We start from the raw sequence: 14,744 nt of genomic DNA, 5'->3' as shown, positions 1-14,744 counted from the left end.
AAAGTAACAGAAAAAAATAATGTAATCTAACTAGTTTCTTTTCCGTGTTTACTCTTATTTATTATAATTGAATTAATAACAATATACTTATAAAGAATAATTAGGTCAAATTAAGCTTAAATTGTTTGACAAGGTCAGAGCGAAATATTTTGATTGACCCTCGCATCACGATACAAGGTTAAGCAAACGGTTTGCTAACTTCTCGCTGTGACGTCACACTTTCAGAGAGTGTGCGGCATCACCAAGCAATAGCTTGGTAGCCTCGTTTAATATAACCTTCACCTACATACACACATGCATCAAGCGGCAGTTCGCTGTGAATGGCATATTCACAGCTGTTTGATATTTGTTTGGCCTCTGTGCATCAGCTCACAAATTGTTGTTAATGGCCACCGAAACACAGTGTTCAAGCCCATCAAATTCCCCCACAGATGATAACAATGGATTGCTATCGGCGACCGTGATTGCCGGCCTCAAGAACCTGGGCACCACACTAACAGCGGTCATCAGTAAAACACTAATTGCCAACTCTCTGAAATTGACGCTCCATCCAGATGCAAGTATGCAGCTAAATATTGCTAAAATCTAAAATATATGGCATAAACAATTCGTATGGTAACAGTTATAGCACCAGTGCCCGAAATTTACGCAACGAACGCAGCCAGCGCCAAACAGAGTGAATATGCCGTGGTCACGCTCTACTCTGTCGCCACCAAGCACGGCTGGAGCAGCATTACGCTGCGGCAGCAGCTGGAAGCACTGGACCTGAATGCCAGTGCCGTTGATGAACTAACCCGGGTCTACGAGGACAATCGAAAGGATCTCGTACTGCGCCAATTGCAGTTGGGCCACAATTTCCCGCACATCACCGACGTGCAGTGGCGCATTGTATGCGACGTGAAGTCCTCGACGTCGGACCGCAGCAGCGGTGCGCCACATTTCAACATCAATTTGGGTCACTATCGCCAGAGTAGCGGTGAGCGGGTCACCGACGTGGAGTTCGTGTGCAATGCCGAGGAGCTGCAGTCGCTGGTCAATCGACTGAAGGACATCGAACGACACTGTAATCAAGTGGCCATCACTTAGAGAAATAATTAGCTCATTCGTATATTGTCATATATATATGTATCTTATACTGTCTATATATATACATGTATACATATACATATATATTTCATATATACATATACATATACATATATACGCATGTACATATATGTATTTGATTTCGTGTATTACAAACTTATGAGGGTGTAAATAGTTTGTACACAAATATTTGTGACAAGGAACAAAAACTTGACATTTAAAGACATCGTCACCACTGAGAACGGCTACGGACTTGTGTCATCCTGCGTTGCTATCTGTCGCTGGCCAGCCTCAGCTGAGCTGTGTGGGGGCGGGCCATAGTTTGTTGGCTAAACTGAAATTGTACTACAAAACTGATATTTTTATATGTCGCTTTCCACTGCGTCATTGGGGCACATCTTCGAATCGAATTTTAAACTCTGCCGGCGCAAGCAGCTCCACGAGCAGACTGTAGTTGTTGGGCGCCGTGCAGAATATGGTGCCCGAGAAGTAAACGCTGTCGTTCTCCTCGGCAGCTATGAGGACGCAGTCATTGTGATTGGATAGTCGCATATTGAGGCCACGAAAGCGATAGTCTTGTTTGTACAATACTGAGGCGTCTCTAGGTAAAAAGTATGGCCTGCCACTGAATGGGTTTAGAAAGTCTGCCCAATAGCCCAACGAGAGTAAACGGTCACTGATTTCCCTGGCAGCGAGCACAAACTGTAAGAAGACCATTATTATTATAGACTAAGGCTGTGGCTGTGACTGTGGCTGTGGCTGCGGCTGCGACAGTTGCTCACCTTTGCTGCACCTTTTTCAATGTCGCCTTCGTAGCTCAGTGTTAGAAGTGTTATGGCATAGTCTTTTTGGCCGATGGCACGCACTGGGAAGAGCTCGAAAATTGAATCACGTATCAACACCGGACACTGGCAGCATGAGAATTCTAAGCGTGACTTGTCTACGTTCACATCCTTGAAGAAATTGACTAAATTTGCCAGCGGCTCCAATAGGCCAACTGTAGATGTATCGCCCTGCCAGGCGGGACCTGTGGCATTCGGTAAATAGAAGCGATTGTGGCGTTGGGAAGTCAGTTCCCAATTGGGTTCCTCCTCCAGACTGTTGAGATCGTCTGTTGAATGTATTTAATGCAAATCTCAATTGCTGGACACACAACATTCATCAGGTCCACTTACCATCGTCAACGCCGCGTGATTTGGACACGGTTTTGAAGGGTTCGCCTGCATCCGGTGGTGGACCGTTTCGTTTCGAATAGGATGCAATGCGTCCACCGCACGCCGATTGCATTGGCTGCGGACTAAGCAGATTTCTCAACATACTATTCGCCTGCATGGGCTTCACGTAGGACTGGCCCAAAAGGCATCGTCCAAATAATTGGCTCAACGTACGCGACATTATATCATAAGCTCTGCAAGCAAACGCGCAATTTATTTGCAGTAGAACGACTTTGATCGGACCAGTGAACGGTCACACTGCGTGCACTCCACTGGCAGCTGTTGAATGACGGACAAAATTCCCGAAAATTGGTTTGTTCTTATAATTTCACGTAAAATTTTGTATTTTATTTGAAAATCCTCATCAGAATGTCGAAAGTTAAACTATCGTCAGATTTTTCAAGAAATTTTTTGTTTTTGTTTTTGTTGGTTTTTTTTACGTGTTGCGTTGATTGTCGATTGTTCCAATCGAAACGGAAATTTTACGCCCAAGCTGCCATATCACAAAAAAAAAATTATGCACAAATGTAAATATTTTCTTTCCTCTTTGTAACACTAGTGCAAAATTCTGATGGAATTTTTCTTTTGTATATAGATATATAGATTCATATAAACACTGAATTTACAAGCTCAAAGATCAAACACAATTTCAAATTTTTTAGCGAATCGGCATTCTATACAATAACAAAAGCAATAAATTATAAGGATCTATTCTAAATGAATGGGAAAACTGTTTTTATAAAAAATGTGTATTTATTACGTATATACAAAAGGCTATGTGACTATTACAGATTTCGATTCGATTTCCAAATAGAATAAAAACCCAGCATCGCCCTCACTACAGTGATATACATATACATGTATGTACAGCTTCTTCAGCATATCATTTAAGGTTGTATTCAGTTTTAGACCCGATAGAAACATTCAGTCGCCCGATCTGCACAATTGTCGTAGGGCTTGAACATGGGATCGTTTAGTTCCGCCTCGGGTACGCAGGCGCAGTGGAAGTTCTTGTTGTCTCTGTTATATAGCTTGCGGGGATAGCCAGACCACTCACGCTCCTTGCCATCGCCGCTCGTTGTGGTGCACCAGACGCGAGTGCCCTTCGCCTCGGACCACTCGATGTTGCAGCCTGGATATCGATTACGCAGCTCGTCAACTTGCGCCTTGGCTATCTTTGCCTCGTCCAGCAGTACCAGGAATTTCTTGTGGTAGACCGTCGGCTGGCCCGCTTCGTCATAGAAGCGCCCAATTAGCTTGCCCTTATAGGTATACTCCTTCTCGTAGAATTGCTGCCACTTGGCTAGCTCAATCAAGTCGTTGCCCTTCAGGCTGAGCACATCATCTGCCGTAGTCGGATCGTAGTGCTCGAACTCACCGCTCACAAAAGAGACGGATGCATCTCGGCCAACAAAAAAGTTGTAACTGCAGCCAGGTCCATAATGCTTGATGCCGCGACTGACATCAAACACGGCACCGAGCAGTGCCAAATAGATGGGTGCACCATTCTCCCCGTTGTACGTGGACAGCTGCTCCGCCGTGAAGATACTGTCGCGTGTCTCCGTGAACTTAACGGGAACACTTTCGGCACGCTCGTTGGCGGCTCTATTCAAATAACGCGCAGCTCCTATTTGCAGGAGCTGCACGATATCATTTTGGTAAACTTTTCCCAGAACGGCTATAATTATTAGAAAGAATGCAAGGCGGTAACTTGAACAGCACTTTACAAAGCCAAACATTCTGTCTACTTATGCGTGTGTGTGTCTGTGCGTGTGTACGTGCGTATCAAATTCAACCACGAATGCTTAGTAAGCTGATCACTTGAAACTGGACGCCGAAAGTGAAAGCTCAGCATAAGCAACGGCTCATTTCAGACTGCACCAGTGAGAGATTGATTATTTTCTTTTCTATCAAATCAGATATTTATGGTTTCAAATATATGTGTACATAGAAGTTTATGCTTGACTGCAAAATTAAATCGCAATTGAGAACGATAAGCTGCATACCAAGCGCAAGTGAAGTTACTGTTGTTATGTTATGGTTCTCGGCACAGCTGATTTTTACCATTCAAAGTTAACGCTGAAATGTGAGTGGCAAATACAAAGACCCGTTACTAAATAGATGCAGTTTTGATCGCTTAATACAAGTACAAATGTATTAAAAAAATATAAAATATGATAGCAGACCATTCCACAAAATCCACAGTCAGCATTGATGCGACCAAGGCGAAAAAAATATGGATTCACTGCAATTCTTGCTTCGAGCATTATGTTAATGAAAAAACTGTTATATTCTTGCTGGCATGTCAACACGTTATATGCGAGAAATGCGTCACGGCCAGCTTGGGTCGTATTCCCGGTGATGCACCCACCTATGTGTGCCCGATTTGTCAAAAGATGGTGCGTGGACGCCAGGTAAACAATGCGTTGCCATCAAATCTCAAGGGCATGTTCCACCCAGCGCCATGGCACGACGGCCTGCCGCACGATCTCATCGACTCGTTCCAGAGAGCAAACTTTAAGAATTTGGAAAAATTCATATTGAAAAAGGTGGGAAAGCATAATATACATAATTGTTTTAGGCAACAACTTAATATTTTTATGATTATGATGCAGGAAAAGGAAGAGCAGAAGTTGGATAAGGACCTATTGCTGGCCCGCGGAGTGTGTCAGAAGCAATATTTGGAACAGCACCGCCTTCGACGAATGCTGAGAGAGCTTAAGTTTCGAGTGCGTAAGATAAGTCAACAAGTGAAAATTAAAAAAAGAAAACTTGCGCAATCTCGGTGAGTTTAAACCGCCATCTGATTTGAACAAAAATAACGAAATTTTCAATTGCAAATTGTTTTGCTTCTGCTTGCAGGCGGGCGCATCGATCCATTTCAGTTTCTACAAAAAAAGCCGAAAAGCAAATCACTAAACATTCATTGCCAGAATTAAAGAGTGTGCCCATAACCAGTTTTGTACATCACAATAATTATTCTTTTGACTTGTAAATATCAATAAATACCAATTGCCAAGTAGATAGTACAAGAGAATCATTTGAGCAAGGTATATTTGTAAATGTTACGCGCCGTTTACCAGCACTGTTTGTCATGCTCTTCTTCTTCTTCTTGGCTTGCGCTTGCAACAATCGTCTACTGTGGACGCCATTTTGAATCAAACGATACTGTGTGACTGACTGTGCATATGCCAATACAATTTGACTGTATGTTTTTATTAAAGTCGAGTGAATAGAACACGCGAATGGCAAATAGAAAAGAAGTTGCGCATTAAAATCGGCGCTTTACATTGCATTTGTAAACGGTGACAACGCCAGTCGAAATTAGTTTTTTAAAGCGAACGAAACTTGTGCGGTGCCAAGCGAAAATGATGAACGGCACCAAGCCAGGCGTGGTTCTCAATTGTCGCACATGCACCCGTGCATGTAAACAATACAAATCGCTGCAAGATGAAATTGAAATCGGACCGGAGGGCAGCACTACACTCGCCAATATGCTGCAATTCTGCTCCAGTCTGTCGTTCGAGCCGCAAGATGGAGCTGCAATGCCCCAACACATTTGCATGCATTGCCTGCAGCTGCTGGAGCAGGCGTTCAACTTCAAGCGCATGGTAATTGACTCCGATGAACTGCTGCGCCTGGGTCTCGAGGAGGTGGACAACAATGCCAATGCCAGCGGTAGCAACCAGGAGTATGTGATGATCGAAGTGTTGAGCGAGGATGCTGAACCGGATGCAGGCAAACAGGACTCCAGTTTGCACGAGGTTGCAGCGCTTGTCGAAGCGTACAGTGAGCAGGAGCCGGAACATGAGGAATTTGTCGTCGATGATGTTTGCGTGGATGCCGAAGAAGAGGTTGGTGCCGAAACAGAAACGGAAGATGCTATAGAGCCAATCAATGAGTTCCATGCGGCTGATATAGAATATGTGACAATTAAAACCGAATACGACTCGCAGGTGGAGGACGAAGATGAAATCGAGATTATAGACTCCCCGCCCATGGAAACGGTCAGTGAGCAAATGCAAATCCAAATGCTAGACGATCAAATGGTCATGATGTCAGGCGAGGAGCCCATCGATGAGGTAATTGGCGAAGTCGAATCTGAGGATATTCTGGATATCGAGCGTGAGGAGCATTTGGTAATCAAACACTCATAATATTTATATTAAATGTAACCATATTGATAACTTCTAGATTGCTGCTGATAGCGAGGAGGGAGAAGAATTTATGGAAGACTCCGATTCTCGACTCTCCATTCCGGTTGTTACTGGACCCCCAGTCGAGGTGCTACCTCACGTTTGTCATGTGTGCAACAAAGCATTCCGCCAGCAATGCCGCCTCAACCAACATATGCGCTCCCATGTGGATGAGAAGCTCTACACGTGCGAGATGTGCGGCAAGAAGCTGAAGCACTTGCGCAACCACAAGGAGCACATGCTAACCCACACGAATGCCAAACCGCATCAATGTTTGGTCTGTGCACGCTTCTATCGCACCACATCCAGCCTGGCGGCCCACATGCGCACGCACGCCGAGGACAAGCCATATAAGTGCGATCAGTGCGGACGCAGCTATGCGGCCTTCGATCACCTGCGCCGGCACAAGCTGACGCACACCGGCGAACGTCCGTATGCGTGTGATCTGTGTGATAAGGCGTACTATGATTCATCCTCCCTACGGCAGCACAAGGTCAGCCATACGGGCGAGAAGGCGTTCACCTGCGAAATCTGCGGCGTTGGGTTGTCCCAGAAGTCCGGCTATAAGAAGCACATGCTGGTGCATTCCGGCGAAAAGCCGCACAAATGTCCAATCTGCGGACGCGCCTTTACCTTCACCAGTAACCTGAATGCCCACGTGCGCCTACACTCCGGCGAGAAGCCGTTCAAGTGCGACAAATGCATGAAGGCATTCCCAACCAAAAAGCGCCTTAACAGCCATTTGCGTGTCCACAACAAGGAGACGCCAGTGACTAGCACTACCACCGGCACAAACACCAGCCCCGATCGTGCCAATGCCGTGGCGGCGGGCCGTCGCACAGCCGCGAATATGCCCGATGTAACTGACCAGCAGGTGTCCACCTCCAAAGTGGTTGTCGTGCTGTAAATGCAGTAAGCAATAAGCCTAGTTCTTACACTTAGAATATAGAAACCTACCCACACCTATCCTATGTATATAGCAACAGATAATTTTACTATGTACACGTACACGTATACTACACGGACTTGTTCATCTGGTATCACAATTGGTCAACGATACTGAAACACTGTAAATTTGCATTACAACGAATCGCAGGCTTGAGGATAATTATCGTTCGAGATCCACAAATGCTGATATATATTATTTCAAACAAACATTGATATTTTTAACGTAAAGCCATATTTAAAAAAAAATATATGCCGATTAGAGGTTTTTTTTTTTTCGTTTTAAAATTTTTAGTGTAAATTTCGAATGGTTAACAAAATTGTAAATACATATGTGATTTTTCGGCCGTTCCGCAGCTAAATCATACATTTTGTATATTTCCGACACAATCACATATACATATATATGTATATGTACATAATTTATGTAAATATATATATATATACCTATATTCAAAAGGCTGTAATTACTTGTACTCGAACAGAACGTGTATGTATATATAAGCAAAAAAAACACAAAATTAATATTAAAATAAAAATTTTATAAAATCCACATATCAAATAAATTATTTTATGTATAGCATCGATCCGAAATGAATATAAGACTAAGGTTGTAATAATCGGATTTCAACCAGGTTGACAAACCGCTATGATTATACATAGCTTATATTTGATATATACATATGGGGACTAAGGGAATGTTCTGGTTTTCAACTAGGTTAACAAATCGATATGTGATATAGGAATCAATTAGAAGAAGATCGAAGGAAAATTCCATCCATCGCCTGGTGGGAATGCACATTCTCCGATCGCTTCCATTCGACCTGGGCTCAAAGTAAATGGAACATATGATCGGGATTTTATTCTGGAGACAGCTCCAGGTCCAGGTTTGCCAGGAAGCGGCAGCTGTAACTGCACATGGACATTCTCCAATCGCTTTCATTGCAACAGGAGTCAATACGGTCGAGCCATTGAAGAAAGCAATTATCCGTGAGTGAGCCATAATTTCCTGACCACCGGAAGGCCATAGTCAGGGCAAGGGATAATTATAACCAGCCAAAGATTCATTGATTATAAAATCGTTAATGCCATAGTTATATTTCAAATGCCAAATGGCTCTTTTATTTGCCGTGTTATCAGGTTCTATTCTCTGGGTGTTGTGTGTGTGTGTGTGTGTGTGTGTGTGAACATGTGCGCGTGTGTGTGTGTGTGTGTGTGTGTGGGGTGTGGCCAGGCGAACCGTTTGGGCCGGTTCACGTTTGGGTCGCCTTTTGACTTTTTGTCTTTTTGTTGCCCGCTGGCTTCGGATTGGTGGGGGTTTTTCGTGTGTGGGAGCGCTTGTGCGCGATCAGGTTGCTTGAGTAGCGGAAATTGCGTCCGCAGGTGTCACAGGTATGCGGCTTCTCACCCGTATGGGTGAGCATATGTTTTTTGTAGCCAGACTTTTGGGTCAATCCCTTGCCGCAGATGTCGCAAGTGAAGGGCTTGACGCCGCTGTGGCTGAACAGGTGCGAGCGCAATGATGATGCCTGTCTGTAGATCTTTCCACAGAATGTACACTTGTTGGGATTGTTCGGGTTGTGTAGTGTTATGTGGCCATCATAGGCGTTGCGTGTCTTAAACGATTCGCCGCAAATGCTGCAGACAAAGGGTCGATTGTCGCCGTGCAGTTGCATGTGATATTTGAATGAATTACTGGTGCTCAGCTGTTTGCCACAAATCTGTAAGAGATAGAACGATCGATTAGCAACTTTATCGAGATCATGCTAAAGTCTCGGGCTTTTGGTTATTTGGTGCTCACCGGACATTGAAGGGCGGGATTGTGGGACTTACGGCGCTGTTGCGGACGCAGCTTGAGCTCGATGTCCGCATGTATGATACTCAATGACGAGTCGTTTTCACATTCCACGGGCAGATTGTAGTTCACCTCAAAGAACTCAACAGTGGGATCGCTAACCTCAAAGTGCACTTCGCTATCCAGCATTTCGTCGGGCGCAGGCTCGTGATCGTCATCTGGTTGAGAGGATGCGACGCTGTTCACGGGTGATTGTGGTTCTTCGAGCACATAGACATATTCATCCGCACTCGCCGCTTCCATGACAGCATTCGCCTCAGCTTCAGCCTCAGGTTCAGGCTCAGACACAGGCTCAGCCTCAACATCGACAAGATTCGCCGGCGATGGAGATCGGGATATGGTGGCTCTAGATAGTCGAGCATTACGCTTCCTAAGCACGTGGTCCGTGCGCAGCGCAGTACGCTTGAAATCGTACACCTGGGTGAGCGATTCCACGCACCGCTTGCATATGTGTGTGGGCAGGAATTGCTCCTCCTCGAGCACCTGCAAGTTAGCGCAGTAGCTGAGCAGCGCACCGAGCGTTGTCAGTTCGCCGGCGATGATGTGCGGCTTGTAAAGCGAATAGGATTGTGTGGATGGCACATTGCAAACGCGGCACGGCTGTAGCTCAGCTATCTCAAGGGATGACTTGTCCTCAGAAATGGACATTTTATTTATTTTAAATTAAAATGAATCTTCCTTGCTCTATTCGTATTCGATCCCGTTGCCGTTATGGCTGCGCTTGTTTGGCTGTTGTTTATACACAATTTTGTTTGTCAGTTCTAATTGGTGGCGCTGCCAGATCGTCTCGATAGACAAAAGTCAGCTGATTTGGGACAGTATGACCGTACGGCAGACAGCATATGCAAGAATTTTCGCTGCCATGCCGGTCAAGTCCTAGGGGGTTCAACCTGGCCAACTGAAGCAATTAAGGAAAACTGCATTTTGTCAGTGAGAAAGCAAAGGAATTTGTGCGCAGCACTTCATAAACATAAAAATGAGCATGGCGCCAGTTCCAGTCATACAATTAATTCGCTTAAATACACCACGTGCTTCCCTCAACACACTGGCCAACCGATTGCGGCGCACATTTGCATTGGGTAATCAGTCGCCGACGTCGTCGCCTCTACATATCCGTTCGCTTACTACGGCTGCTGGAATCCACACAATTAAAGTGCAGGCTGCTAGCGCAGGCAAGAGATGCTATAGTAATGCCAGTAAGTAGTTTTTATTGTCTGTTTTTTTTTATTTTTTGTATTTTTTTGCGCCCTGACCCAATTGATTACTCAACACTTTTACGCAGAAGAGCCACCGACTGGAGCAGCGACAGAGGCAGCGTCGCCATTGCTCTCCAAACTCTTTCCACAAACTTCGCCCGATGTCGACAGCACTGCCGAACAGGAGCGTAAGAAGCGTGAGGAGGATGAGGCCAAGGAGAATGAGCGCGCGTGGAAGCGCATGAAACTGGGGTGAGAATCACCAACACATTCCAACCTGCTGAAGCCTAAGGCAACAAATTTACATATTCTCTGTCCATTAGCTTTGCCATTTTTGGCGGAGGCGGCATTGCCACTATACTGTGGGGCGTTTATAAGTTTGGACAGCCCGAAGTGGATTCTGAGGGTCAGATCATTGAGGATGAGTTCATAGACAAGCCGCTGGTGCAGCAGTATTTGCAGCGCATGTGGAAATCATTGCACTACTATCAGAAGATGATTCAGGAACCGTCGCGTGCTAAGCTCTTGCCAGATCCGCTCAAGCATCCGTATGTACAGCCGCGCTATACGCTCGTGCTGGAGATGAAGGATGTGCTTGTGCATCCAGATTGGACATATAAGACTGGATGGCGCTTCAAGAAGCGTCCCGGCGTCGATAGTTTCTTGCAGGAGTGCGCCAAAGACTTTGAGATTGTCGTTTTCACTGCCGAACAGGGTATGACAGTATTTCCGATATTGGATGCCCTCGACCCCAACGGCTACATTATGTACCGTCTGGTGCGCGATGCCACTCACTTTATCGATGGGCATCATGTCAAAAATCTGGACAATTTAAATCGTGACCTGAAACGCGTAAGTCTCGCCATTGATTACCTAAAGATTATTCAAATCCTCAACAGATTTGGATGCGTTTCAGGTGATTGTTGTTGACTGGGATAGAAATGCCACCCAAATGCATCCCGACAATACTTTTGGCATCGCGCGCTGGCATGGAAATGACGATGATTCCCAACTATTTGATTTGATAGCCTTTCTGAAGAGTGAGTCACATATGAATACATTAATATTTAATTGCAGACTTAATTTATCCGAAAATCAACTTTCTGTCTTGCAGCCATTGCGCAAAATGAGGTGGACGATGTGCGAGAAGTTCTACATTATTATCGTCAGTTTGCGGATCCTATTAGTCAGTTCAGGGAAAATCAGCGTAAATTGGCAGAACAGTTGCAGGAAGCTGAGCGCATCGAACAGGCGAAGACTAAGCCGATTGTCAAACAATGGTCACGCAGCATTCTGGGCCGCTAGCTGATGTTCCATTGATGCTGCTATTTCCGTCGCTGATCGCACCACGCTAACCCACGCAAGAGCCATAGTCTTTATTTCTGAAGCAGCTTTACCCAGTTACAAACTACATACATATACAAAAATCCCAAAATCCCACTCCTTATGTTTTAGTGAAGGGCATGGCCATAATATAAGAAAGGCATCAACGAAAATCCCAATCCCAGAGCTGCTCGAACAATAGAAATGTGAAAATTGTTCTATGTAAGCAAAATGCACTATATTCTTTTATAGAAAAAAAACAAAACAAAACAAAAACAACACAAAAAGTAATTAGCTGTTGTTTTATTCGTATCTTTTTTTTTGCCTTCGCTAGTTTTATTTTATTTTTACTTTTTGTTTTGGCAATGTAATTATCTTAAAATTCTTATATTAATAAAATTAATTAAAATACATGCGTCATATGTTCCTAATTCAGTGTAATTCTAGAAAACTTTCACATTATTTCATAAGACATTTATTATACATATTATTATTGCGCATTTAACAAATAATTTGCGTTTGCTTTTAAAATATTTCAAGCTTGGCGCGCAATTTTGTTCTATACGAATGAAAAACAGATATGTGTTTATTTGTATCGATAATTTTTCTGAACCAAAGAAAGCAAATATTTGAATTTTGGCGGGTTCTTTGTCTAGCGTCCTTTAAGCATGCTATAAGTGTATATATGCATATATATATATATGTTTACATTTAAATATGTGTGGTCTGTACTCCACTCCAGAGTGGAGGAGCATGCGCTATGTGTATTTTCCTTCTGTAAATGTCAAAGTTGAACTCTATATTGCAGGATACAACAGATTACAGGCAACATAGACAGGGGAAAGCACAAGTATGCGCGTTTGTTTGTAGACTTGTTTCCGCAGAAACGACGCAACAACGCCATCAACTTATGTTTGATCCAATAGAGTTCCCGCTGCTTCTTATTGTATAAGACTTAATACAAATGCGTGTATGTATGTATGTACATATGTAGATAGCAATACAAGTAATTCATTACCTAGTCAGTTTTTGCACAAGCACATACATAAACATATATGTATGTACATATGTATGTATGCACATTTCTAGGTGGGATGCTTGGCAGTCCAGCGCGACCTTTACGTCAGTTGTTTGCCCCAAGCCATCAACAACCCCCCTTTTGAAATAGACGCCATCGGGAATGATTTGTTCTCCTTCCGTGTATATTGTATGTATCTCGCTCTGTTTCTCTGCCTTATGATAAACAAGGACGCCGACACCTGTGTTAGCCGTAAGCGTGAATGACATTTAATAGCAAAATCTAATTTGCAAACCTCTTTCGTGAATTTCCATTGCCTACGGACACCAACCATCCAACATCGAGACAAGCATCTGTGGCAGCACCAACTCAGCTTCGTGCTTGTTCGTGTTCCTTACTTTCAGCCTCGATCAACAACAAGCCAAGAAGGACATGGGGTCCTTCACAACGCGTCGAGCGCTCGGCCGACATGGTTGATTGTGAAATGAAGAGCCGCTGTGCACAATTTTCGAGCTTACTCTCTGCTCTGCTCTCTCAAACAGGAACATATGCATGTCTGCACGTATGTGAATGTGCGCACAAGTAGCGGTGTACAAAAATTTAAATGTTTGCACTTACAGGTCCGAGGCTTCTCTTCACAGAGAAAAGTATAGCAAAATCATGAAAGCGTTTGTCACGCTCATGAAACATTTTAATCTTTCAATGGTAACTTATCTGATGGGAATAGATTTAAATACATACATACATATGTATTTGTAATAATGTCAACAATATGTATACATATGAATGTACATATGTAAATGCACCTGCAGACTTGATTTATTTCATACATATGTATGTATGTAAAAGTAAATGCATCGCGTAATGATTATTAGACTGTTGATCAAGCCTGAAAGTAAGAGACTTGAATTGAGTGCGGTCGTGACGCACATATTTTAAGTGCTGAAGAAGTCATTTCTCGATGTCTGTATGTATGTATATGCTGGCTATAATTCAAACACAAGTGAGAGCGTTTTGCTTACGTTCAGATACCTTCTCGCACGTTTTTTTTTGTTTTGATCAAACGTTTCGGGCGTTCTGCGAAACATTAGCCAACAGTCGTTATCAATATGTAGAAACACATAACAGATAAATGTATTATGAGAATAAAAATTAATTAAATATGTACATATATATATTTATATATCTATATAAAATTGTATGTAGCTAATAACTAGTTTTAATATATTATGCTGCCAATAGGCAAATATATATATATATATAAATATGAAATAAAAATCTTTTCTCGAAATGTGATAAAACTAAACTTAGTATTTTAAGTTTTATACATTTCATTACTAAATTTATTAAAAAAAAAAAAAAAAAAAAAGTTAATTAATATTTTACGTACGAATTATATTGCTAACGTTATAGCTGTATTTTCTGGAATACCCCATGCGTTCCTTCATTCTCTCACTCTCTCTCTCTCTCTTCTTTCTGTACATCAGCTTGTTGGCGCTTCTGCTGCTGCTGCAGCTTTTCAGCTGGTTGTGTTTCGTTTTCGTTTTTAGTTCAAAAGCGAACGCGGACGTGAGTCGGTCGTCGCAGCCGTCGCTCGCAACGCCTACGCTTTCGTTCCCTGTGTGCGTTTTGTGATTGCAAAAAGCAGCAGCAGCAAGAGGCAAGAAAACTTAATAAAAACAAATTTTCTTCTCGCGTGTGTGGATTTTTGCTAAGCAGCGCGTTAAAAACAGTTTTGTTGTAAACAAGTTGTTGTCATTTTTATTTCATTTTCTTGTCTTCTATTTATTTTGTTGATATCGATGGTATACATATACATATATTGTTTTTAATCGCGCACAGCTGCTGGCAATATATATGTGAGTTCTCTAAATATGCATCAGTAGTATGTTTTTTGTTTTGTTTTTCCTG

The 14,744-nt window shown here is 43.1% G+C and overlaps 7 protein-coding genes and 1 long non-coding RNA gene across 10 annotated transcripts; 4 read left to right on the top strand and 4 right to left on the bottom strand.

Annotated features, from left to right (window-relative positions):
• The first annotated feature begins 310 nt into the window (after nucleotides 1-310).
• LOC6584047 (COMM domain-containing protein 3) lies at nucleotides 311-1,177 on the top strand. The gene is made up of 2 exons (XM_002009671.4): nucleotides 311-560; nucleotides 623-1,177. Exons 1-2 carry the CDS (start codon nucleotides 386-388, stop codon nucleotides 1,084-1,086), a joined length of 639 nt encoding a protein of 212 aa, XP_002009707.1. The 5' UTR covers nucleotides 311-385; the 3' UTR covers nucleotides 1,087-1,177.
• On the bottom strand, nucleotides 1,083-2,929 carry LOC6584046 (cobalamin trafficking protein CblD). The gene is made up of 3 exons (XM_002009670.4): nucleotides 2,262-2,929; nucleotides 1,869-2,197; nucleotides 1,083-1,788 (listed from the first exon to the last, which is right to left on the bottom strand). The coding sequence occupies exons 1-3, from the start codon at nucleotides 2,479-2,481 to the stop codon at nucleotides 1,471-1,473; spliced, it is 867 nt and encodes a 288-aa protein (XP_002009706.1). The 5' UTR covers nucleotides 2,482-2,929; the 3' UTR covers nucleotides 1,083-1,470.
• Nucleotides 2,930-3,033: 104 nt separating this feature from the next.
• On the bottom strand, nucleotides 3,034-4,317 carry LOC6584045 (neuferricin homolog). The gene has a single exon (XM_002009669.4). It carries the CDS (start codon nucleotides 4,037-4,039, stop codon nucleotides 3,206-3,208), a length of 834 nt encoding a protein of 277 aa, XP_002009705.1. The 5' UTR covers nucleotides 4,040-4,317; the 3' UTR covers nucleotides 3,034-3,205.
• A 56-nt stretch (nucleotides 4,318-4,373) lies between these two features.
• On the top strand, nucleotides 4,374-5,322 carry LOC6584044 (RING finger protein vilya). The gene is made up of 3 exons (XM_002009668.4): nucleotides 4,374-4,849; nucleotides 4,916-5,085; nucleotides 5,163-5,322. Exons 1-3 carry the CDS (start codon nucleotides 4,475-4,477, stop codon nucleotides 5,293-5,295), a joined length of 678 nt encoding a protein of 225 aa, XP_002009704.2. The 5' UTR covers nucleotides 4,374-4,474; the 3' UTR covers nucleotides 5,296-5,322.
• Nucleotides 5,323-5,451: 129 nt separating this feature from the next.
• Nucleotides 5,452-7,994, top strand: LOC6584043 (zinc finger protein 436). 2 transcript variants are annotated; one of them, XM_015161329.3, is made up of 3 exons: nucleotides 5,452-6,154; nucleotides 6,257-6,439; nucleotides 6,495-7,994. In XM_015161329.3, the coding sequence occupies exons 1-3, from the start codon at nucleotides 5,669-5,671 to the stop codon at nucleotides 7,401-7,403; spliced, it is 1,578 nt and encodes a 525-aa protein (XP_015016815.1). In that variant the 5' UTR covers nucleotides 5,452-5,668; the 3' UTR covers nucleotides 7,404-7,994. The 2 variants fall into 2 exon arrangements, with proteins under 2 accessions (XP_015016815.1, XP_002009703.1); XM_002009667.4 differs by having other exon boundaries at nucleotides 5,452-6,439.
• Nucleotides 7,995-8,535: 541 nt separating this feature from the next.
• LOC6584042 (zinc finger protein 221) lies at nucleotides 8,536-10,056 on the bottom strand. Of its 2 annotated transcripts, none has more exons than XM_002009666.4 (2): nucleotides 9,243-10,054; nucleotides 8,536-9,162 (listed from the first exon to the last, which is right to left on the bottom strand). In XM_002009666.4, the coding sequence occupies exons 1-2, from the start codon at nucleotides 9,942-9,944 to the stop codon at nucleotides 8,695-8,697; spliced, it is 1,170 nt and encodes a 389-aa protein (XP_002009702.1). In that variant the 5' UTR covers nucleotides 9,945-10,054; the 3' UTR covers nucleotides 8,536-8,694. The 2 variants fall into 2 exon arrangements, with proteins under 2 accessions (XP_002009702.1, XP_032588372.1); XM_032732481.2 differs by having other exon boundaries at nucleotides 9,035-9,162; nucleotides 9,275-10,056.
• An 89-nt stretch (nucleotides 10,057-10,145) lies between these two features.
• Nucleotides 10,146-12,106, top strand: LOC6584041 (mitochondrial import inner membrane translocase subunit TIM50-C). Its single transcript, XM_002009665.4, has 5 exons — nucleotides 10,146-10,492; nucleotides 10,579-10,744; nucleotides 10,816-11,344; nucleotides 11,409-11,532; nucleotides 11,607-12,106. Exons 1-5 carry the CDS (start codon nucleotides 10,273-10,275, stop codon nucleotides 11,795-11,797), a joined length of 1,230 nt encoding a protein of 409 aa, XP_002009701.1. The 5' UTR covers nucleotides 10,146-10,272; the 3' UTR covers nucleotides 11,798-12,106.
• Nucleotides 12,107-12,180: 74 nt separating this feature from the next.
• Nucleotides 12,181-13,451, bottom strand: LOC122756723. The gene is made up of 3 exons (XR_006356559.1): nucleotides 13,129-13,451; nucleotides 12,834-13,074; nucleotides 12,181-12,769 (listed from the first exon to the last, which is right to left on the bottom strand). It is a non-coding gene; the product is annotated as an uncharacterized LOC122756723 (long non-coding RNA).
• Nucleotides 13,452-14,744: the final 1,293 nt, after the last annotated feature.

The sequence above is a fragment of the Drosophila mojavensis genome, unplaced genomic scaffold (genome assembly GCF_018153725.1).
Source record: "Drosophila mojavensis isolate 15081-1352.22 unplaced genomic scaffold, ASM1815372v1 contig_136, whole genome shotgun sequence".
Lineage (NCBI taxonomy): Eukaryota > Metazoa > Arthropoda > Insecta > Diptera > Drosophilidae > Drosophila > Drosophila mojavensis.
This window is presented reverse-complemented; position numbering and strand designations above follow the sequence as displayed.

Excerpts from the sequence above, each read along its gene's own strand:
- LOC6584047 (XM_002009671.4), top strand. The coding sequence starts at position 386 with ATGGCCACCGAAACACAGTGTTCAAGCCCATCAAATTCCCCCACAGAT. Across the intron at positions 561-622 it reads GACGCTCCATCCAGATGCAA|TTATAGCACCAGTGCCCGAA; the intron begins GTATGCAGCTAA and ends GTATGGTAACAG.
- LOC6584043 (XM_002009667.4), top strand. The coding sequence starts at position 5,669 with ATGATGAACGGCACCAAGCCAGGCGTGGTTCTCAATTGTCGCACATGC. Across the intron at positions 6,440-6,494 it reads TCGAGCGTGAGGAGCATTTG|ATTGCTGCTGATAGCGAGGA; the intron begins GTAATCAAACAC and ends GATAACTTCTAG.
- LOC6584044 (XM_002009668.4), top strand. The coding sequence starts at position 4,475 with ATGATAGCAGACCATTCCACAAAATCCACAGTCAGCATTGATGCGACC. Across the intron at positions 4,850-4,915 it reads AAAAATTCATATTGAAAAAG|GAAAAGGAAGAGCAGAAGTT; the intron begins GTGGGAAAGCAT and ends ATTATGATGCAG. Across the intron at positions 5,086-5,162 it reads AGAAAACTTGCGCAATCTCG|GCGGGCGCATCGATCCATTT; the intron begins GTGAGTTTAAAC and ends TTCTGCTTGCAG.
- LOC6584042 (XM_002009666.4), bottom strand. The coding sequence starts at position 9,944 with ATGTCCATTTCTGAGGACAAGTCATCCCTTGAGATAGCTGAGCTACAG. Across the intron at positions 9,163-9,242 it reads ATCCCGCCCTTCAATGTCCG|ATTTGTGGCAAACAGCTGAG; the intron begins GTGAGCACCAAA and ends TATCTCTTACAG.
- LOC6584041 (XM_002009665.4), top strand. The coding sequence starts at position 10,273 with ATGAGCATGGCGCCAGTTCCAGTCATACAATTAATTCGCTTAAATACA. Across the intron at positions 10,745-10,815 it reads TGGAAGCGCATGAAACTGGG|CTTTGCCATTTTTGGCGGAG; the intron begins GTGAGAATCACC and ends TCTGTCCATTAG. Across the intron at positions 11,533-11,606 it reads TTTGATAGCCTTTCTGAAGA|CCATTGCGCAAAATGAGGTG; the intron begins GTGAGTCACATA and ends TCTGTCTTGCAG.
- LOC6584045 (XM_002009669.4), bottom strand. The coding sequence starts at position 4,039 with ATGTTTGGCTTTGTAAAGTGCTGTTCAAGTTACCGCCTTGCATTCTTT.
- LOC6584046 (XM_002009670.4), bottom strand. The coding sequence starts at position 2,481 with ATGTCGCGTACGTTGAGCCAATTATTTGGACGATGCCTTTTGGGCCAG. Across the intron at positions 2,198-2,261 it reads ATCACGCGGCGTTGACGATG|ACGATCTCAACAGTCTGGAG; the intron begins GTAAGTGGACCT and ends TACATTCAACAG. Across the intron at positions 1,789-1,868 it reads TTGAAAAAGGTGCAGCAAAG|TTTGTGCTCGCTGCCAGGGA; the intron begins GTGAGCAACTGT and ends GTCTTCTTACAG.